This window comes from Ursus maritimus, unplaced genomic scaffold, assembly GCF_017311325.1.
Source record: "Ursus maritimus isolate PB19 unplaced genomic scaffold, ASM1731132v1 scaffold_15, whole genome shotgun sequence".
NCBI lineage: Eukaryota > Metazoa > Chordata > Mammalia > Carnivora > Ursidae > Ursus > Ursus maritimus.
This window is the reverse complement of record NW_024423897.1, coordinates 30,448,049-30,470,928: the sequence shown is the minus strand read 5'-3', so window position 1 is coordinate 30,470,928 and position 22,880 is coordinate 30,448,049. Positions and strand designations below refer to the sequence as shown.

Here is a 22,880-nt window from a genome sequence, read left to right as displayed (position 1 = left end):
AGTAAATCTCGACCTGTTATCCTCCAAAAGCATTTTTTTTTAAAGATGCACGAGTGAATGACCCAGCCAAGTGAGGCTGATTGTAAGTCACTGGCCTCTTTAAGCGCGGGGGTTGAGAGTGGAGAGAGCTGTAGTAAAAGCATCAGGTGTAAATAATCGGGGTAGATCCAGGTCCCGAGCCCAGCGAACACGTGCTGCCCGCCGAGCGTGGAGAGGGCGGGCACCCGGGAGGCAGGTCCCAGGCGGCCAGAACGTGCTCGCGCCCGTGGCCGCCGCCCGCGCCGCGGCCGCCCGGGTCTCGGAGCGAGCGCACGTGCGCCTGCCAGACCCAGCGGAGGCAGCGTCCGGGCACTCGAGAGGAAATGGAGGGCGCGGCGCTGTTCACGGGTAGCGTACAGTGTGGGCTGAGTTTCGCCCCGAGAGGGGAGAGCGAGGAAGGAGAAGCACTGAGGGCCGGAGAGGAGAAAGGGAGGATCACGAGCTAGGTAAGGCTGGCCGACCCAAAGCTTATTGAGGAAAGGGGGCGGGGCTGGAGGAGTCGGGTAATAAAAGAGCACGGGGAAAGAGTTGCGAGCTTATTCCGAGGTCCGGGTCGGAAGCGCTCACACCTGGAGCACCGCGGTGGGGGTGCTGGTGGAAAGGCGGTGATTTAGATCCCCGCCCCGATTACAGCCTGGCTCTGAGCCGGCCCAGCCCCCCCCCCCTTTGGCCGGACTTCCTCCCCCGAGCGTTAGCGGCCACGGCCTCGCCCTCGCCCAGCGTCAAACCCCTAGCTTGACTCCGTCCGCCACTAGCGGGGGCGGGTGGGGGTGTGGCCCGTTTCCTCAGTGGTCGACGCTTGGTCGGCGTCCGCGTCAGCCGAAGCCCAGCGCGCTGACGCAGCACGTCGACGTAAGTGACGCGCAGGCCCGGGCCGCTCCTCCTTCCCTGAGTGAGTGCCGGCCCGGTCGGGGCGGGGGAGAAGAGGGGGGGCGGGGGAGGGAGAGGCGACCCGGGAGTCGTTGTGGGCCGCGGGCCGCACCGGGTCCCGGGGCGGCGGGAGCCAGGGCCGGGCAGAAGGGCTTGGCGGGCCGTTAGGGGGCCGCCACGGCTGTCGGGTCCCTTCCTCTGCCGGACTTGCGCGCCCCGGCGCCCGGAGCCTCCGGCGCTCTGCCCACCCCGCTTCAGCTCGCGTCTCCCGACTCCAATTAGGTCAGGCTCGGAGTCCCGCGGCCGCGGCTCCGGCCCCCAACGCGCGGCGGCCACCCGGCTCGCCTTTCTTTCTTCCCTCGCCTTCCTCTCCTCCTGCCTCACCCTCCCCCCTTCTTTTCACGTAGCTGGGGTTTTGTTGTTTGTTGTTTTACGCTTTAGGGGTTTTGTGCCTCAGCCCGAGCTCATGGGTTTACATTATCATGCTCCTCTTTTGTAGAGCAACCCGACGGCCATGGAGGCCGAAGAGACGATGGAATGCCTTCAGGAGTTCCCGGAACATCATAAAATGATCCTGGACCGATTGAATGAACAGCGAGAGCAGGATCGGTTTACTGACATCACCCTGATTGTCGACGGTGGGTAGGGTGGTGGGCTGAGCAGCGAATTTGTGCCTTCCGTTCTTATCTCCCCTTCCCCCACTCGCCTTTTTTACCCACCGTCTATGGCCTGTGCCTATTGAGTGTGCGCTGGGACCTGGGGGGGACTTGTCAGTGTCCACTCGCGTAGACCATGTTGCAGAAGGCTAGTTGGCTAGTCGCGCTTTCAACGTAATCATCGCATCTTAACTTTTTGCAGCCTTTTTAAGTTTTCTCATTGCACACTTGTGTGCAAGATGATGGCGTTGGAGATAGGATATTTCTAAATGTTTGGTTAATAGCCTTCTATTCATAAGCTGCTTTGAGGAGCCTTTCACAGCAATCATTTGGGAAGTGTTGATTGTTTCTAGTTTCCCAGATGGTCTTGGAGGGAGAATGTGAGAGATTCCTTTACAACACTGGTACCCTCTTTGGGAAGCCTCCAAATCAAATGGGGTCTTCACTGGTATTAGGAGTTGTCATTGGGGTCTTCACCGGTATTAGGAGTTGTCATTATAATGGAGGCAAACGCAGCTTTGGGTATCTTTTCTATTTAGTGAAAATAGGCATCGCAAGGCAGGCTGTTCTTTTTTATAGATCTGTTGTATTGTAGGTCTGCTGCTTCCAAATACAAGGCATATTAACATGTTTTCCATAGCAGATACATCCAGCTTTATGCTTATTCTATGGCTTTTTCTTCTCTCTTTCCAAATGAGATATATAACATTTTGGGTTGTGTTTATATTTAGGAGTTTTAAATGAATAGGGTATACATTTGACTCTATAAGAGGTAAGAAGCTCCGTACCTCTTTTAGTTTTGTAAACTGGCTTTTATTAAACTGACTTAATAAGGTCTTTGAGGTAAAGATCTGGCTTCGTGTCTAATTAAGATTGAAATTTATCAAGATAGCTGCTAAGAACATTCTGACTTTAGTTCAGTAACGTATATAGTCTTATATTATGGAGAAAGGTCTACTTTATATAATTTTCCACTTTGTTTTTTGGTTTTACTTTTGATTTTTGAATATGTATGATACTTTTTTTTTCTTTTTTTTCTTTTTTCTTTTTTAATCTAGGACACCATTTTAAGGCCCACAAGGCTGTTTTGGCTGCTTGCAGTAAGTTCTTCTACAAATTCTTTCAGGAGTTTACTCAGGAACCTTTGGTGGAGATAGAAGGTAAATGCTTGTTTTAAATACAATACTTAGCAAACATTATAATTGATGAAGAAGTGTTAGGTAATTTAGCAGGATACTGTGGGAAATAGGCATAAGTGGTTCCTATTAAGCGACTGGATAAATTGTTCTTTTGACACTTGAGAATTCTTACTTTCAGTAGAAAGTGCTTGGTAAAATGATCTGTCAGGAAAAACTCTTACATTAGATGGTAGATGTTGGTCTCTTAAAAGAGTCTTTTCCACCTCTAAAACCAGTGGTCACTCTTTTGAAAGCATGTATTAAAAGTGAATTCCCATCTTTGTTCAGTGGGCTTAAGTTTCAAGCTGGTGGGGATGCTGCAGGTTACATTAGAAGGTTTACTAGCCGAGGTACGTGTGCACAAAATGAAGTGGGCTGTCATAATGTGGAAAGGACTAGGAAAGATGAACTGAAGTAGCATTCAGAAGTGCTAGTGGAGAGAGTCTGGGATAGAAGGAATCATTCAGTAGATACTGCCTTAAAGTAGAAAATGATTTTTGGGGGCGCCTGGGTGGCACAGCGGTTAAGCGTCTGCCTTCGGCTCAGGGCGTGATCCTGGCGTTGTGGGATCGAGCCCCACATCAGGCTCTTCCGCTATGAGCCTGCTTCTTCCTCTCCCACTCCCCCTGCTTGTGTTCCCTCTCTCGCTGGCTGTTTCTATCTCTGTCGAATGAATAAATAAATAAAATCTTAAAAAAAGAAAAGAAAATGATTTTTGTACTTGCTTGACTTTTATAATAATAGCTTCCCAAGTGCCAGCTATAGTGCTATGCGGTTTATGTGCCTTTTCTGAGATTTACAGCAATCCTTTGAAATAAGTGGTATTACTTCCAATTTACACATCAGGGAACAGGCTGTAAATGGTTACTTGCTCAGTGTTGTCCAGCTAGCAAGGGATGCACTTTATGCTCTTAATTACTGTGCTTTTGTCTTATACTGCTACATTACCTACGCCTCCCTGTCATCCAAAACTATAGGAAATAAATAAGCTTGTCTATGTAAATACAGAATTTTAGATCTTTCAGTGTTCTTGAGTTTTGGTTTTGTATCTTTTTCACGGTGTATATGTTCTTTGTTATGAATCAGTTGCCTAGAAACGGTATTCCCTTGGGGAAATTTGGTGCCCTGGGGAGTGAAGAAAATGAAAAAGTTAAGCATGTTCCTTTTTTTGGTACATTCCAGTTTATCTAGCATTCTGGCTGATACATCCATAGATAATCTTTTCATTATCTGTGATGGACAGAGCCACAGGCATAATGGAAATCCGCGAAGCTTACTAAAGTGAGAATCTAGCTGCCTCTATGGTATTCCTTTCTATTACAGGGCAAGATGTCAGCCGTTCATTTACCTGAGGTACTGTGTGACGCCAGGCAGGTTACTTTCAGTTGCATATTTGCCGCCTCATCTGAAGAGTCCTCATTGCTTTATAGGCTTGTAATGCTTAATTGAAATAACATATGCAGAGTGCTGAGCATAGTGTTTGGTGCATTGTCAGAGCTTCATAAATTGGGGCTATTTGTCAGATTGAATACCTGTTGTATGTGCTGCACTGTATTAGACCCAGGAAATGAAGAATTGATGAATAAGACAGCCCTTAAAGAATTTGCAAATTTAATCACAGATAAGCAACAGATATAGAAAGGAGTGCAAAAAGTGTTACAGAGACTTTTAGTGTGGAATGGTGTAGCTGAGGAGAGAGAATGAGTAGTTTAGTCTACCTCGGAGAGGAAAGATTTCAAAGAGTTGACTTGTGCCTTTTAAGCAGAATCTTAAACAGTCAAAAAATAAGTGGCCCAAGCTAGAATGTGCATCGCTTTTGAAGCAACGAGTATACCTGGAGAAGTAGGATCTTCTCTTCTAGGGACTAATCACCTTGAGATTGTTCCTTGTGCCTTTTAGTACCTCTGACCTACTATCTTCATTATAGTATACCACATATAAGCCTTCAGTATTTAATATAGACAAATGAGAAAATGTAAGAACGTTTCTGTTTTTGTTACTTGCCAGATTCAGGTTTAAAAAATCAGTTTGTCTCAGTTTTAAACCATTAACTTTGGGATTACTGTACAATTTGTCTAGGTCACCTGGCTATAGAGAAAGCCCTATTCAAAAACCTGAGTTTTCTTTACTGTTGTCAGTTGTATAAGCTTGGACATGTTGGCTTCCTTTTTTTTTTTTTTTTTTTTTTTTAATCTGTAAGATACGTCAAGTAATTTTGTATTCTGTCGTGGGCACTTTGAATATTATGACACTCTGTGCTGTCAAAATCCTCTGGAGAATGCTTTTTGTTTTGTTTTGATTTTGGTTTGTTTTATTTCTAGTAAGCAGTCACCTGCTTTAGGTTCATACTGCCTTATATGACTATGGATGCAATTCCAGTTTAGCTTTCAAAACTTTTGTTGTGGTGTTCAGGTCCCTGGTGTGCCGACCTGGGTGGTAGTCTGCATCATAGGGCGGTACTCAAACCCTTTGCTGTGCTGCCTCATCTCAGTTCTACACATGTGTAGCTCGGTGGCTAGAGCAGGACTTCATTCACAGAGGTTCTTTCTGTAGTTCTCTCTTCTGACTTCTTCTGCACTTGAGCTCCTAGGCACAACTTTTCCTGATCATCTGGCTAGAAAATTACGATTTTAGCTTCCCTGTGCTGTCATTTGCTTCCCACAGTGGTATTCATTTCCTAGACAAAGTGGTGAGAGAGAAAAAATAAGATTTCTCTCCATGCTCTTTAGATCATAGTCTGTTTCCTAGTTCTTTGTCAGAAAAACTTTCTCTAAGAATCAGTGCCTGCTTGGTGGTCACCAGCCACAGGTGTGCCAGCATCAGAACTGGAACTTGCTTTGAAGCAGGGCTGAGCAGAATAAAAACCCGCCCCACTCATACTCTCCATTCCCTTTCCTGGTTCTCTAGCCAGAAAGTTTCTTCTGCAGCTTTTTTGTCTGTTCTGCTACACAGGAATGGGATTTGCGTCTAAGCTAGGATATGTGGGAGGAAAAATAAAAACCCAGGAGACTCACTGCTGTTCTTTGAGTTTTGATTTCTCTCCCCAGCCTGCTTGCTTCTGTTTATCTTTCAGAATCCTTATATATTTGCTTTATGTGTTCTTCCCAGGAGTTGTGATTGTAAGCAGTGGACAAGATGGAGTGTGGAGTGGTAGAATGTGCTTTCTTCATCTTAGCTAGAATTGGAACCCCCATTTGTAAAATATGAATCATGACCTCAGTTTATATTTCTGGAATGCTGCCCTCTTTTGCTTTCCTAAGTGAAAAAAAAGAAGATTCAGGTTAAGATGTTCACATTAACAGTTTCTTTAGATACTCAGAAAAATCGTGTTCTCCTGTACCCTTCTATTATGAAAGGAGCAAGGGATTAATTAGAAAGTGGGTTGAGATTTGAAAGTTACCAGACTAGTCCTCACGAAGAATAGTGTTTTTGCAACTGTGCATCATCTGTCACCACGTCACTCACCTGGGCAGGTGTTATCAGTTTGGTTCATGTTAGCTAATTAGGTCAGTGATTTATTCCTAGGACTAGTGCTGGACTGGCGACTTAAGAAACACCTAAGATGCTTATTAAAAAAAAAGTTTCCTATCCCAGTTTTGATTCTGGAGATCAGAGACCCCAGGCTTTTGTAAAGTCTACAGTGATTCTAATTAACCAAAATTGGGAACTAAGTCTACAATTCCTTATTCAAATCCTTGGAGGCCAGATGTTTCTTGAAATCACAAATTTTCCAAAGATAATGCAGTCTGTGTATTACATTATACTCCCAGTGGGGTCTAGGGTGACATCCTGTAACCAAATAATATTTTGAAAGAGTAGCATATTAATATTTACTCTAAGTGGGATAAAGACTATAAATGGCCTCATGTCTGCTCATATCAAATTTTGCTGCCAAATTTATGGGAAAACTTCCAGTCTTAAGAGATTTGGGGGACTTTGGAATTACGAATAAGAGATTGTGGGCCTGCAGTGAATGAAGTCATAAGTATTCAAACTCTTCCAAGATGAAATGTTTTCTGCCATCATCTCATGTAAAAATCTTTATCTTGGACTTAGGAGTTGGGCCATGTGGGGTTGATTCTAGTTTCATCATTTAAGTAACTTGCCAAAGTCACAGTTATTAATTTTTCTGTGCCTCAGTTTTCTTGTCTATAAAATGGAGATTACAATAAAGTGCTCCATGGGATTGTTACGAGGATTGAGTTAATATTTGTGAGGTGTTTGGAGTTGTGCCTGATATTTGTAGTATTATATGTGTGTGTTTGATTAAAAATCAAAATCTCATTCCACTTCAAGAAAAATTTACACATGTTTTTAGAAAGGACTTTTGTTGCACTTTTAAATATTTGGTCAGAACTCAAAAAAATGTTTAGTTACTCTAATAAAGAATAACATGGTCAAAAGATAACTGGGAGAAAAAAGATTTAGGAGACTCAAAAGTAATCTTCAAAGAATCCAGTTATTTTTGGTTTGCTTATTCAGGTGTATAAAGTGCATGTAGGAAGAACATAAAAGCATTTTTGTATTGGCAGTTATGTATGTTGTGTGCAGTTTGGACTTGGACATTCTTAGTTAAAAATTCTATGTTAAAAGTAGTTTTCTTCTGGGGTGCCTTTCTGGCTCAGTCGGTGGAGCATGTGACTCTTGATGCCAGGGTTGTAGGTTGAAACACCAAGTTGGGTGTAGAGATTACTTGAAAATCTTTTAAAAATAAAGTGGTTTTCTTTTTGTCTCAGTAGATTTTTGTAGCCTTGCATTAGCAGATTGAAATAATATATAGCATTGAAGAGCACAAAGAAATAGAGTATCTTTTTGGGCCAAAATTTAAACATAAAACTTGTAAAGAAAAGTTGGAATTGTGGAAGCTAAATTTTAAAAGTGACTTTAGCCCTTATTCATTCCTACTTTGTGTGTCTGCATTTTAGGGAGCATTGTGTTAGATACTGTGAGGTGAGTGTACAGAGACAAAAATTATTTCCCTCAAGTAGCTTAGAGTCAAGAGATGGCCATGAGTTATAATTGTCAGAACAAGTACAGAGTTGGGGGGGGGGCATTAAAGAAAGTTTCATTATGTATGTGGCATTAGGATTGGGCCTTCAAGGGTGGTAGGATTTGTACAGAGATAAAGTGATTAAGCATTCAGGAAGGGAGGGTAAATGTTAATGAAGACAAGGAAGCTTTAGAAGTGAAGGGTTTGAAGATCAGTATATAGTATGGGACTTATAGAGTTGAAATTTGGAAGAGAAAATAGTGAAGTACCTTGAAATAAAGGCAGAGTGGTATGGAACTTTATTTGCTCAGCTCTGGAAAGCCCTTGAAGATTTGGAGCTGAGTTGATGCAGAGATCCCTGACAGGAAAGTAGCATGTCTAACCTGTAATAGCGCATTCATTTGAATGGTAGGTTTTGCTGTCATAAGAGCCTTAGAAATCTTGGGAAAGATCTTAAAGTAGTTTAGTAGGTACTGCTGGAACTTGGTATAGTCTTACTGTACCGTTAATGAGAATTCCATCAGGAAATAATTTTCCAAAATTCAGATACTAATCAGGTTTCAAACACTGAGCTTTTTTTCTTTACTAATGTTAGAAGATTTGAATCAACGTGCGTACGTGCTAATGCGCATCTTTTTTTTGCAGGTGTTAGTAAAATGGCCTTTCGTCATTTAATTGAGTTCACGTATACGGCAAAATTAATGATACAAGGAGAAGAAGAAGCCAATGATGTATGGAAAGCAGCAGAGTTTCTACAAATGCTAGAAGCTATCAAAGCCCTTGAAGTCAGGTAATTACTTTCTTAGCAACACACAGATAGTATATTCAGTCATGTACACCCTGTTAATCAAGAATTTATTATATGTGTTATGCTATAAAGCACTGACATTTTAAAATTAAGAATATTTAAGGATCTATAAAATTCTGGATATTGATTGCTCTTTCTCTCGCACTTGATTTCTTGTCCTTATGTAAAAACTGCTAAGGTTAACTAAAGTAGCATGTTTTGTATTTAGTAAAATAAGGAGGAGTTGTCTAGGTCCCTATAAACTGTTTTGTTGGATTTGAGTTGTTAATTGCACCAAGCCTTACTCTAAAAAGGTTTGGCTTACCAAAGTAAACCTAGTACTGTTTAAAAATAAGTGGGGAAATGGATGAAGATTAATAGACCAGATGGGGGCGATAATCAGTGAAGTTAGAAATACGGTAGTCAGTATGCTGCTGTTTAAGTCTGTTTACTTGCTAGATGGGCTAAATCTAGCTCTGAACTCTGAAGCACCTAGTGCAAAGAAAAAGGAAAGAAAAAATTCTAAGTTAGATTATTCATGAGTATGAGAACAAATCAGTTGCTTAGGAGCCATTCCTGGTATTAAGACACAAAATTTCTCATAGAAAGTATTAAGAAAACATTCAACGATGTAATGAATAAAGACTTCCAACACCTTACGTAATGAATAGTGGCACCGTAATATGGTGACAGAACAAGAACTCTGAAGTCTGGCTGCCTGGGTAATAATCCTAGCTCTACCACTGTGTGGCCATTATGAAGTTACTCGATCTGTCAGTAGCTTGGCGTCCTCATCCGTCATATGGGGATAATGGTACTTTCTACATAGGATTATTTGTGAGGGTTAAATGAATTAATACATCTAAAGTGCTTAGCATGGTGTCTGGCATATAGTACTGTAAATGAACTGGTCTTATAATTATGTTCTGGCTCTCTTTCTTATCATAACCTTAGTAGAGGTCATTCGCATAACACTAAAGTGCATTTTGGTAAAATCAATTGCAAATGGGACAGAATGATTCAGTCCAACTCACTGGTGTGGTTCAGTCAAAAGATATAATTTAGAATAATTCTAAGAAATAATTGAACAGTAATCATCCATAAGTACCGTTTCTCCTAATGAGCTTTTAATTAGTTTGATGATGGAATTCAAGATTAAACCAAGAGTGGTGTGTATGTATTCTCTAATGCCTAGTGCCTGGCACACAGTAGGTGTGTGGTACACATTTGTGAATGGATGGCTGGGTGCATGCCGATTCAAACCAAATCAGTACTCTCCGTTAGAGAGAGCTGAGACATGGATAATAAAATTGAGGCGTGTTGAGGATATATATCTGATGATGTCATACCTTTCAAAATGGAACTAAAGGGAATACAAAATGGATGGGACAACATCAGATTTGTGGTTAAATCCTGGATGAAAACCTTTTGGAAAATGTCCTATCTGTGTGGTCCCCTTGCTGCTTATAGTAGTGAGTAGTGTCTCACTGTGGGGAAAGTCCTTGGCAGCAGAACAGTGGAACATATTCTGACAGTACCCTAGGTTGCATTTGGGAGGGTTGGGAATTGAGTTCATGTGTATAGTTATTGGGAGATGAAGGTAAGAACAACTGGGCACAGCTGTTTTCCCAGGCTTGTTTATTTAGAACCTTTTAGAAGATTTATTATAAGAGTGGGATCCTTACAGTAATTACAACCATAAGTGAGTGCTATTCAGTATAAATACGGTAACATGTTGAATTGTTTTCTTGAACCAGTTAGGCATGCAGTATACTCTGAAGCGTTCTTTATAGACAGCAGCATTATGTATTGGCTGTTTATAATAATGCAGTTTAGGAATAAAAATTAATTTAGTTGTGGTTAAATTGACTGGTTCAGGCAACTCTGTATTGAGATATTATATAACCTTTTGCAGATACAAAAGGTGAATTAGGTGCTCTTCTCACATTTGCAGCATGCAAGTATTTTTGGAATATAGTGTCAACTTTTTGAATGACACTGAAGAAAGTATGAGGACCTTATTTTGCTTTGCTGGAGTTGCATTATTGTTTATTTGAAGCTGTGTAGGAGAGGGTTCTTGATATTTGTTAGGAAGCAGCAGTTGCCTTATAGATTTTTCCTCTCCAGCCTGTTGAGGTATAATTTACATGTGTAAAACAATTCACCGGATTAATATTGAGTTTGAATTTTGGCATTTGTATACAGTGGTGTAATCACCACCATAATCAAGACATGGGAACATTTCCATCATTCTCAGTTTTCTCATGACTCTTTAGTCAACACTAATGCCTCGCCTCAGTTATCCACTGATTTGATCTTTATCACTGTAGTTGTATTTTATTTAGAATATCATATAAATGGACTCCTACAGTGTAGTTTTGTGTTTGACTTCTTTCACTTAGCATTATGTTTTAGAGATTTGTCAGTGTTGTTGTGGGTATTAGTATTTTATTCTCTTTTATTACCAAGTAGTAGTCCATTGTCTGGCTGTGCCACCTGTTGATAATGTTTCCACCTATTACAAATAAAGTGGCCATTCTTTCATTTCTCAGAAAATACCTAGGAGTGGAATAGCTGGGTTGTCTAGTTTAATTTTTTTTAAGAAACTGCTAAACTGTTTTCCAAATTGTTGTGCCGTTTTACATTCCAACCTACAGTGTATGAGAGTTCCTGTTGCTCCACAGCTTTGCTAATTCTTGGTATGATCAGGCCTTTTCATTTTAGCTGTGCTAGGAGGTATGTAATGGTTTTAATTTGCAATTCCCTTACTAATGATGAGCATTATTTCATGTGCTTTTTGTCCATGTGCTTATCTTCTTTGGCAAGGTGTCTGTTCAGATCTTTTGCCCATTTTTAAATTGGGTTATTGTCAAGAACTGTGAAGGGTCTGAGATTTTATCCTGTTTGCAAGCTGTAAGTTGGCCTGCCAGTTCTTTTGGATGCTGGCAGAAGACATGAGATTCCTCAGTCGGAGAGAAAGGACTTCATTTCTCTGACAGCATAAGGAGCAGCTTGAGCTCCATGCTCATATCAATTTTTCTTGCCCGCCTTGGTCCCCACCCAAATCCCATAGGGGTGACAACAGTGGCCTAGGTGTGTGCTGTACTCCCAGTGGTTTGCATGACATTTGAGGAACACCTGGCTTTAGGAAACCCAAGCTTTTTTTATAATGAGCTGCAAGCAAACCAGCCCATAGGGGCCATTATCTTTATTATACTGGGCAATAAATGAACCTATCCTCCACTCGAGAAGACAAGCATTCTCTTCTAAGGCTGTTTGCTATACAAACAACCTTGAAAAGATCCAGAACAAAAGGCTGTCAGTGTCTTTGTTTATAGGACCTACAGAAACATGAGGGATCCATGGAGAGTTATCTTCCGACAGTATCCTTGTTTCTGTGTTATTTTAGCTTCTGGTAAATTTTTCCTTGAGTATACTACTCTGTGACCACTCTGATAAATCTGATCAATAGGGACTGGGTCCTAATCCGTTCAGGTTTTGTTTTGTTTTTTCCCCACACCAGATTTAATTAAGGCAACTATCAACAGAACTTGAAGCAGCAGGATGTGGCCATCCTGCAGTGCTGAGCTTAACCATACGCTCCCCGAAGGTCCTGGACTCAACTAACTGAATAAATCCCTAGAAAGCCAGGTAGCTTTTATGTTTAGTCTCTGTGTTGATTTTTTTTATTTAGCTCTAAGCATTAATCCAAGTATAGCAAGATCTTTTAGCACTTGCACAGTCTCTGCATTGGCCCACTGGGAGGAAGCCTAGGGCAAGTCTATCATCCATAATAACCCTAAACGGTGATTTGAGGCTAACATGAATGACTTCCAGGGCCCAAGTGGTGTCATTGATCACATAGGCTTAAGTCAGGCACAAATTTTGTATCACCTTTTTAATTTGGATGACGCCCATTGTAGGGAAAACTACCCATGGTGCACACATAAATAACAAGTCAGTTATTCTTCTAGGAAACTCCCCCAAGTACCCAAAATTTGCCTTGCTTTGGAAAGATCAGTCACCTGGGAACTAAACTGATCTATTAGTGGTGTTTCCTTAAAAACTAGATGATCTCTTCTACCCACCCCTGAAATGCAAGTCATCATACTTTTGGGGAGGGAAGTTAGTACCTGGATCTTGTACAAGAAGTACGGTCCCAAGGGCATATAGGTGGGTTGGAAAGAGTGTTGTTCATCATTCAGGGGCACAAGCCTCAAATGTGGCTTCCCCCTTTCCCTGACTGAATCTAGTCCTTGTTTTTCGGAGGGGTTGTCTGAGGGCGGTCAGTTTGTCATGCACACTTGAATGCCAGTTAAGTGGTAATTATCCACCTCATGAACTGACCTCAGCTTTGGGAACGGTAGTGGGGCAAATATGGAACATGTAGGAGCTTGGCCATCCCCTGCTGTTTCCAAAAAACTTCTTGGTATAGTTAAGGGAAATGATCATCAAATCATGGTCAGTCATTGGACAAGGGAGGACAGATCCAGCAGTTGATTTAAAGTTGCTTGTAACAGTTGGGGAGAGCTGCATCAGAGCATTTTCCTACCGAGGAAGGCTATAGTGGCAGTTCTAAAGGACAAAGACCATTAATCCCTTCCTCCCCCATACCTCCTGGAGTCTAAGATTTTCTCTTCTCAGGTGTCAGGGTTGTTGCTCTCCCTTCGCCTCCGTAGAATCATTGTGTCCCATTCTAGTAGCTACAACTTCACCTCTTTTCTAGTCATTCCCTCCTCTTACCCAGACCTTTCATCCAGAATAGTGAGGGACACAAAGGCATTTTCATAAAACTTAGAGACCCATTGTATCTCCCACTTTGACTCACAAGGGCCACTCTTTTTTTTTTTTTAAGATTTTATTTGAGAGCGAGTGAGCATGAGCTGGGGGAAGTGCAGAGGGACAAGCAGACTCCACGCTGGATCTCAGGACCCTGAGATCATGACCTAAGCCAAAACCAAGAGTCAGACACTCAATTGACTGAGCCACCCAGGCGCCCCACAAGGGCTGCTCTTAAGTGTACCTGGCAAGCAGTATATTCAACCAAGTGGTCATTATTTTTAGGATCTAAGATGATGTCAGTTCAACAAGAGAATCCAGATGACTGAATTGGAATTAAGTTTGAATCTGCTAAGCCCACTTTTGACTGGGCTGTCACCTGGAAGAGACACCAACCAGGCTGTGCCAGGGTTGCCATTGCAGGGGGAAAAAGACTGTGTCTAAGAATAGTTAGGGCAGAATTCAAAATTTCCAATTAGGTTTTGTCTTGATCATTATCCAGGAAGCAGCTGAGAAGAGATGGTCCCTTTTTGGGGACAGCAGAATTCGATGACCAAACTGCCTTACTCAGATTTTTGGACAAAGAGGAGATGAGGGAAGTAGAGTCAGAAATCTTCCTAAGTCAGTGTTCGAGGAGGCTTTTGCAGTGCTCTACATTATCTATATGTGTGGATGGTAGGGAGCTTGCAGGGTTCATCAGTACCTTGCCTGTCAGCCAGTTATTGAGTAGCTTTAGGCACAGAATTATCAGATTGCAAATGATCCAGACACCTAAACATACGACACAGATTAGTCTCAGGGGCCAGAACCAGCAGATCAGTCTGGAAGAGCAGCACTGTAACCTTGAAAAGTGTCAGCAGTGGTGAGACAGTACTTACAGCCCTGGGATGGGGTCAGAGGTCCAGTGTAGTCAGTTTTCAGGAACAGTCAGGGACAATGCTCTGCAAAATGTAGCCTCCTTCACCATGAGACAAATAGGCCAGCTTTTGGTGGGTGTCACAAGTCTGGCATCCAGTGGCAACTTCTATATCAGAAGCATAGGATCCTTTATTCTCAGCCTGTAATGGTGGAAGTGTCACCATGTTCAGAATAGTGCTGGATCTGGGGGGTCAGTGATGGAAGTCTAGGCAATGCAGGCTCGATCAACTTCATTCTGCTTAGTATCATTAGAGATGCCCCTTACCATGGGCATCTGAATCAGTGATTCAAATAGTTTGATCAGCAACTGCCTATTTGTTTCCACAGTTGTGGTCCTGAGGATAGATGTCTGTAATCAGCCAAGATTTCCAGCTCTTCCAGTCAGCTAGGTCATTGGCAGCAGCCCAGGAGTCAATAAAATATAATATGGTTCATTGTGGAGAGTGTTGTCCAGGGCTGTGAAGGAAGCTTTTTTGAGTTCTGCCCTCTAAGCACAGCAACCACATCCACTTTTGGTTTTGCGTAGTTGGTGCTAAAGCTGAGCATTTGCCCCAGCCCAGAGAACACCATCAGTCTTGAGGTTAGTCAAACCATCAGTGAATTAAAGACCGCATTGATGTGTAGTGGCTTTCTTTGGGCAACAGAGTCGGGGGAGCTACCGTTTTTTTTTTCATGTAAAGCCAAGAGGTTAACTGCTTTCTTGAGTGTCTCGCTGCTTTTCTTCTTCTTTTTTTTTTTTTTAGTTTTTTTAAAAGATTTTATTTATTTATTTATTTATTTATTTGACAGAGCACAAGCAGCGGGGAACGGTAGGCAGAGGAGATTTATTTTAGAGGGAGTGAGTGAGCAAGTGAGTGGGGGGAGAGGCAGAGGGAGAAGGAGAGAGAATCTTTAGCAGATTCCCTGCTGCTTACGGAGCCCAACTTGGGGCTCCATCCCATGACCCTGAGATCATGATCTGTGCCAAAGGAAGAATCAGACGCTCAACCGACTGAGCCTCCCACACGCTCCTTGACTGTCTTATTTCTGTTTGACAGGTGAGACTTGGGGGCATGTTTTACCTTGCTAGTTGTGAAGTCTTAGTTGATGCACTCCCAAACGGCAGTCTCAGGCTAGAGAGCCTCAAAGCCTCAATGGATCAGGCATCAGTTTCAAGAGCCCCAAAACAAGCTAATCCTTTCTTTTCAAAGGGAGTGTACCTTGTAGTTGTGTCAGGGAATTGACAGGTACAAAACCGAAGGTATACCTTGTGGGTAGAGCCTGACTCCCTTTACCAGAAGCGGTAATCTGCAAAAGCATCAGTCTCAAAGACTTCTAGTTCAAAGGGACCATTAAGAGTTGTAGGGCCCCCAAAACGGAGAATGTGCCACAGCTTGATGGGCAACTTCCAGTGCAACCTTTTGGTTGGAGCACAACTTAAAAGTTCCTGATTTGCAGATAAGCTGATATAAAGAAGAAAGTAGAATGCCCAAGTGAGGTACGTGCTGTCTCCAGTACGCCCCAAAATTCAATAAGATGCTGATCCTCATTTTCAATAGGGAGAGGGAGGAGGTAAAGGAATAGTTTTTCTTTTACTGCTGGAGGGATTGAGTGTTGTGAATCCACGTGCTTAGTCCCAAGAAATTTCACTTTATGAACAGGCCTCTGAATTTTGTTGAGGATTTATCATCAACACCTGTAAGGTGTGGTAAAAAGCAGTAAGGGCTTTTTAGATAGACTTCTAGCTTGCCAGTCAACAGGACATCAATAGATTGTAAACTTTAGACATCATAAGATAGAGACACTTGTGCTAAACCCTGACCAGCTGCAGGTGTTTATTCCAGTAGCTCTTCTCTACCTGTGGCTCTTTCCATTTGGGACAGTCCATCTCTGGTGCTTACAGAATAGGGCAGTGTAAATACCATACCAGTTCCTGCTGTACATTCAGATGTCAAAGCAACAATAGTAGGTAGAATCAGCTCCACCCACAGGGTTAAGACAGCCTCCCTTTCCTGCTATGAACCTTGCCCAAACCCCATCAGTTGAATGTAAGTGCTGCCTCTCCCCATGGTAGGATGGTGAGTTGGACACCTGAATCCTAACAGAGCTGTGAAAGTTTGAGTCTCTCATTCCTGAGTTTCCCTCCACATCTTTGGATGGGTATATGGTGTCTTCCCTATACCCTTGGGAACAGGGAGACCTCGGCTTCACCCCTAGTTATCTTCCTCCAAGCAGGTTAAGTTAAGGTATGGGGGGAAGGAAGGTAGAAGAGGAAGAGATATGGAGGGAGAAAGTGATTGCATGCTAGTGAACAAGGCATCTTTACTTTTGGTTTCTTTTTTTCAAAGATTTTATTTATTTATTTGACAGAGAGAGACAGCCAGCAAGAGAGGGAACACAAGCAGGGGGAGTGGGAGAGGAAGAAGCAGGCTCCCAGCAGAGGAGCCTAATGCGGGGCTCGATCCCGGAACGCCGGGATCACGCCCTGAGCCGAAGGCAGACGCTTAACGACTGAGCCACCCAGACGCCCCTATTTTTGGTTTCAGGCAGATGATAGCTGCGTGTGGCTTGACTAAACAAATCTCAAGTGTTTTCGGTCCATCAAAAGCCCTCTATCAGCCAGTAAGGTCATTATTACTGACACCATCTATTTCAGTTTTGGGGATCCCTTGATTCAGCTGCCTTGTCCACATTGCTTTTCAATTGGGGCCATAAGATTTTTTCTTAAGATTTATTTGTTGGAGAAGAGGAGGATGAGCACACGAGCAAGGGGAGGGGCATAGGGAGAGGGAGAAGATCTTGAGCAGAATCACTGCTGAGCACAGAGCCCAACATGGGGCTCGATCTGAGGACCCTGAGGTCATGACCTGTGTGGAAATCAAGAGTTGGATGCTTAACCCACTAAACCACCCAGGGACCCCAGGGCCATAAGATATTTATACCTTTTGGCTGACTCAGATGACTTGCACACTGGTGGCTTCTTAAAAAATCCTGGACATTTGCTGCCCTGTTGTCATGATAACAGCTCTTATGTTTTTACCTGGTTCAACATAAAGGATAGGAGGATTTTCAGGAGGCCTGACCACAAGAATTTATATTGCTTTGGATTCTTTTCTCATTTCCCAGTGACTCATCTTCATCAGCATTAAAAACCCAAGTGGTGGGAAGACTTACTAGTCAGTGCCTCACCACAGAAGTTGGTCTCAAAGAAATCTCCCCAAGAGCACCATAGCACTCTTATGGCAGCCAGGACGTACTACAGAAAAAAAAACCCTGAGACCTTTTACAGTCCTCTCCACATGGATCTAAGGTGGACATGACAACACTGCAGGAGAGGCGAACCCTGTGATGGCCCTGGTGTTGCCATTCTTCTTGACGAGAGCATCATGTTGCCCCCCCATCTTTCACGTGTACTAGCCAAAGTTCTAATTACTCATTTCTGTTAGTAGCAGTTGCAAATTTCCCTCCTGTCACCCTTGGTTTAGGTAACTTGTTTGTAGTGGAGCAAAACCTTCTGTCTCTACCCCTGCCCCCACCATAAATCTTAGTTGTTTTGATGGGTTAGACTTAAGGCTGACCACCAGGTTGGCAGGGAAGTCCTCCCCCAACCCTGGGAGAGTTTGCAGCACCAGGGAACCGTTGTAGCAGCTGTCCTTGAACTTAATGCCCAGTACTCATCCTGCAACTTCTCAGGTTTTCCTCATTATAGGTGTTTCAGTTTTCTGAGGCTGCATAACAAAGTACTACAAACTGGGTCCAACAGAAGTTTATTGTCTCGCAGTTCTGGAAGCTAGAAATCCTAAATCACAGTGTTGGCTGGGCCATGCTCCCCCAAAGTCCTCTAGAGGAGGATCCTTCCTTGCCTCTTCTCGATTCTGCCAGCCTCAGGTGTCCTTGGCTTGTGGCTGTGTGACTCCGGTTTTTGCCTCCATCTTCATTCACTTTGCTGTCTTCTCTCTCTCTCTCTCTCTTGCGTGTGTGCGTGTGTGTGTGTGTGTATGTCCAAATGTACCTCTCCTTATAAGGACAGAGTTGTATTAGAGTAGGGCCCACTCTAATGACCTCATCTTAACTTGATTACCTGTGTGAAGACTGATTTCCAAATAAGGTTACGTTCGCAGAGATCAGGGATCAGGACTTCAGCATACCTTTGAGGGACACAGTTTAACTCATAGAGTAGGCAGTTACATGGAAGATGATGCATTGCCCAGTTGACCATAGTTTGGTCAACATTTTTACTGCCAGCTCCAATGGACTTCCTCACATCCCATTCATTATTTGGTTTGTGGGGCCTCATCCTTTGTCTTCCAGAAAATGTTGTCTTTTTTGGCATCTTGTCCTTGTTGCCAAAACCTGGCAAGAAGTGTGACAGATCTGAGATTTTACCCTATTTGCAAGCCAGCAAGTTATACTGCATAGTTTCATGGATGCTGATAGAAGATACGAAACTGTTAAGTCAGGAAGATTTTACTTTTTGCACAGCAAGCAGCATGAGTTTTATATTTATGCCAGTTTTCTCTTCTCCCCCAAAGGGGTGACATAGAGTGGCCCAGGTGAGTCCTGTGCATCTAGTTGGTTTACGTGTACATCACAGCTGAAGAATCTCCAGCTTGGGAAGCCCACATCTTTGATAATAGGCGGCAAGCAAACCTGCCCAGCTGTCACTCCAGAGGGAGCTACACTCTCTTTCCAGATTGCTGGCGGTACTGCAGATAGCCTTGAAGAGAGTCCAGAAGAAAAGCTGTCAGTGCAGGAGACATGCAGAAACATGAGACTCATGGATAGTTGTCTACCAGTAGTTGTCTTCTCTTACTGAGGATATTGGATTGTGAGAAAACTTCTTACACTGTCTATACAGACCTTTGCAGATGTGTATGTGCACATGTTTTGTCCTGGTCTGTGACTTGCCTTTTTGTTCTGTTTTGTTTGTTTGTGGCTTGCCTTTTTGTTACTATTTCAAAGGGCAAAAGTTTTTAATTTTGATGAAATCTGTCAATTTTTGCTATTAAGTTTTCTGCTTTATACATGCTATTTAAGAAATCTTTCAGTAACCCAATTTTACAAAGATTTTCTCCTCTTTTTTTTTTTTTTTTTAAGATTTTATTTATTTGACAAGAGATAGAGACAGCCAGCAAGAGAGGGAACACAAGCAGGGGAAGTGGGAGAGGAAGAAGCAGGCTCCTAGTGGAGGAGCCTGATGTGGGGCTCGATCCCAGAACACCGGGATCATGCCCTGAGCCGAAGGCAGACGCTTAATGACTGTGCCACCCAGGCGCCCCTCTCCTACTTTTTTCTTGAAGTTTAATAGTTTTAGTTCTTATGTTAAAGTTTGTGGTCCATTTTTTGTGTGTATGATTGAAGAGTGATGGTTGAGGTTTATTTTCTCCATATAAAGACCAGTTCTAGCATTACTATTAAAAGATTTTCCTCCATTAAATTATCTTGGAACCTTTTTTTCAAAAATCAGTTCAATAAGTTGGTCTACTTCTGGACTTTACTGTGTTCCATTAATCTTCATGTCACCAGTATTGCATCTTAACTTACTGTAGCTTTACATTAAGTCTTGAAATCAGGTAGTATAAGTCTTCAATCTTGTTTTTTGCCTTCCCATAGAAATTTTACTATGAGCTTAACAGTTTCTTCCCAAAAGCCTGCTAGGATTTCCACTGACCTGCTAGGATTTCCACTGATTTAAGATTCTTAAATCCATACATTATGTATTTCAGGAACAAAGAAAACTCAGCTCCACTAGAGGAAAATACCACAGGAAAAAGTGAGGCAAAAAAAAGAAAGATTGCAGAAACTTCAAATGTTATCACTGAGTCATTGCCCTCTGCAGAATCAGAACCTGTTGAAATTGAGGTGGAGATTGCTGAAGGCACAATTGAAGTGGAAGATGAAGGCATCGAAACATTGGAGGAAGTGGCTTCTGCCAAGCAGTCCATAAAGTACATTCAAAGCACAGGTTCCTCTGATGATTCTGCTCTGGCACTGTTGGCAGATATTACCAGCAAGTACCGTCAAGGTGATAGGAAAGGGCAGATTAAAGAAGAAGATGGTTGTGCTTCTGACCCCACAAGCAAACAGGTAGAAGGTATTGAAATTGTGGAACTTCAGCTGTCACATGTGAAGGACTTGTTCCATTGTGAGAAATGTAACCGTTCATTTAAATTGTTTTACCATTTTAAGGAACACATGAAATCACACTCCACTGAGAGTTTCAAGTGTGAAATATGCAATAAAAGGTATCTTCGGGAGAGCGCATGGAAACAGCACCTCAACTGTTACCACCTTGAAGAAGGTGGAGTCAGTAAGAAGCAAAGAACTGGGAAAAAAATTCACATATGTCAATACTGTGAGAAACAGTTTGACCACTTTGGACATTTTAAAGAGCATCTTCGAAAACATACAGGTAATTAGCAAATCCTTTATGTTAAAAGTGTATTTTTCCACATTGACTGTAAGTCTGGGTATCTAATCCTTTCTTTTTAATTAGTACCACAGAAGCCATCTCCTGTATTTTCTCATATGCAGGCTGAGCTCACATTGTTCTCATGATCCTAGTTTGTTGAAATATTGATACTTTAAAAGCAAAATCATATCAAGTTTGAAAGTAGTTACTCTTACACCTTGCCAGTTTTTGTTTTTAAAAGAAATACACAAAACACACTTTGTGATTATTGACTAAGGATCATAAATTATGAAATCCTAATTATAGGGAAACTTCACTATTAGTATTTTTACGTTTCCTGTCATTTATACATTACGTAGATAAGTACATTTGCAAACAATCCCTGGCATGTTTGTAACTTTGCATACATGTCACCTGTTTTGATCTGGTAGCTAGGTGGGCAGTATATATTCATCTTCCCACACCTCTCCCAAGAGCACACAGTGTCAGGACTGATGGACAGCCAGGAGATGAGAAAGGTAAAGTCTTTTACTGCCCTCCTCCTGGGAGCCCTCTCAGGCATGCAGGAGCGATCCCAGGGAGTCTCACTTTGGGCCTCTGGTCGTTAGATTTCTGCATCCATCCCCTATGCCTGTTTTTCCCTTTGTCAGATTCCCTGTCCTTCCACTTCCCAAGCATTCTTTTGCTAAGTCTCCTGTGTCACACACACGAGCTACCACCTGTGACTTGAATCTTGTGTGTGGGGAGAGCAGTGGGTATGGTGTGCTAAGTGTCAGACTCTAGACACTTGTTCCTAGGTTCTTCTGTGTGGTGGCTAAAGCTGTTTAGACTGTTTAATACAGTGAATACAACATAGGTATTCCATACTATTCAGTCTTTCTCTGCTGGAGTTTGGAGAATTTCGAAGAAATTTTTTCATAGATCCCGTGCTGTCCTGAGTTGCTTGCTGCATACTGCTTGAAATTGAGGAAATGGGTGGATTCAGATAAATGTGGTAACCCTCACTTTTAAATGCTTGGTATCAAAACTCAGGGACTAAATAAATGCTTGATATCAATATTTAGTGGTTACATGAAAGAGAATCTCGTGCTTAATTAAGTCTCCGTATAGATTTAAAAAGCTTTAGGGTACTAGTTTGGGTAATTAATAGGCGTTTATGAAATCTTTTGGGAAAATGCTTTCTGATTTTCAAACATGTAGGAATATACCTATTGTATATTTAGAAACTGCCTATAGGAATATTTTTTGGTCCTTAACTATTCATCTGTTTTAATGTAGATTAGCTTTGCAAAGCGCTTGCTATACAAGCAGCACATTAAATTAGTAAATAAATGTTACTTAGTAACTAGTATGCTTTGATAAAGGGTTTCCAGTATCCTAGCAGATAATCAGTCACTTTTATTTTCGAGCGATGTAAAAGTAGAAGCAGTTGTCTCTTTTATCCAAAACGTTACCTGGTGACTTACCTGTTGAAAAACAGGAACACAGACTATTTTAGAAGTTTTAAGATGTGCTTTCCACATCCTAACCTTTGTTTTTTGGATTAAACAGAATATAGAGCTAAAGTATATTATGTTGTATGTCTTTATAATTATGTGAGATAACTTAATTAAGTAGTTAGAAATTATAGAACTAGATGTCCATTGGGAAAATAGTTTAACACATAAAGCGAGCTGAACTTTTGTTGGCATACCTCAATTAACTATACTAGTAATTAGTAACAAGATAGTTGCAGATGTGATCAGTGACTTGGTGAATTCAAGAGGAGCATAAGTAAACAGCTTTAAATTATGCTTATGTTAATAAAGGATGGATCATTTTTTGCTTATAACAAACTCAGTGTAAAGATAAGGAAACGATCCCGTTCCTGTTTCCTGTCTTCGAAATATACATAAATCCCCCTCAGTTTCATATTTTGCATACTTTTATTGTTTATTTTATTGTTAGTGGTTTGGTTTCCTCAGTGTTCTTAAAGCATGCACTATAATCTATGGCTTGATGTGCAAAATTTTGATTGTTATTTGTCCTCTGAATTATTTTGTTTCCATTTGGAAAATAGTAACAGTAATGCCAACCTGCTAGGTCATGGAGATAAATGTTAGAGTCCCTGCCTTCAGGGAGCTTATTGTTACATTGGGGGAGACAAGAAGGCATAGTCACATGTGACGGGTTCAGGGCTGGTAGAAGTCAGCACACAGTCTTGTCTTATGGGAATGCCTGCTTGGGCCGCTTGTTTATGATGGAAGAGACAGGGATGGTTTCCTGGAGCATT

General features: G+C 42.0%; 1 protein-coding gene across 6 annotated transcripts in view; it reads left to right on the top strand.

Annotated features, from left to right (window-relative positions):
- The first annotated feature begins 232 nt into the window (after nucleotides 1-232).
- Nucleotides 233-22,880, top strand: part of ZNF131 (zinc finger protein 131) — a 28,923-nt gene continuing 6,275 nt past the window's right edge. The window contains exons 1-6 of one of the 6 annotated variants that reach the window (XM_040630468.1): nucleotides 237-485; nucleotides 1,409-1,547; nucleotides 2,624-2,725; nucleotides 8,379-8,523; nucleotides 19,923-20,283; nucleotides 20,386-20,608. In XM_040630468.1, the coding sequence (XP_040486402.1) occupies nucleotides 1,424-1,547; nucleotides 2,624-2,725; nucleotides 8,379-8,523; nucleotides 19,923-20,283; nucleotides 20,386-20,608 (955 nt within the window). In that variant the 5' untranslated portion in view covers nucleotides 237-485; nucleotides 1,409-1,423. Of the gene's footprint in view, nucleotides 486-819; nucleotides 932-1,001; nucleotides 1,192-1,408; nucleotides 1,548-2,623; nucleotides 2,726-8,378; nucleotides 8,524-19,922; nucleotides 20,609-22,880 lie in introns of those variants that run through there. The other 5 variants (XM_040630464.1, XM_040630465.1, XM_040630466.1 and 2 more) reach the window with 5 other exon arrangements.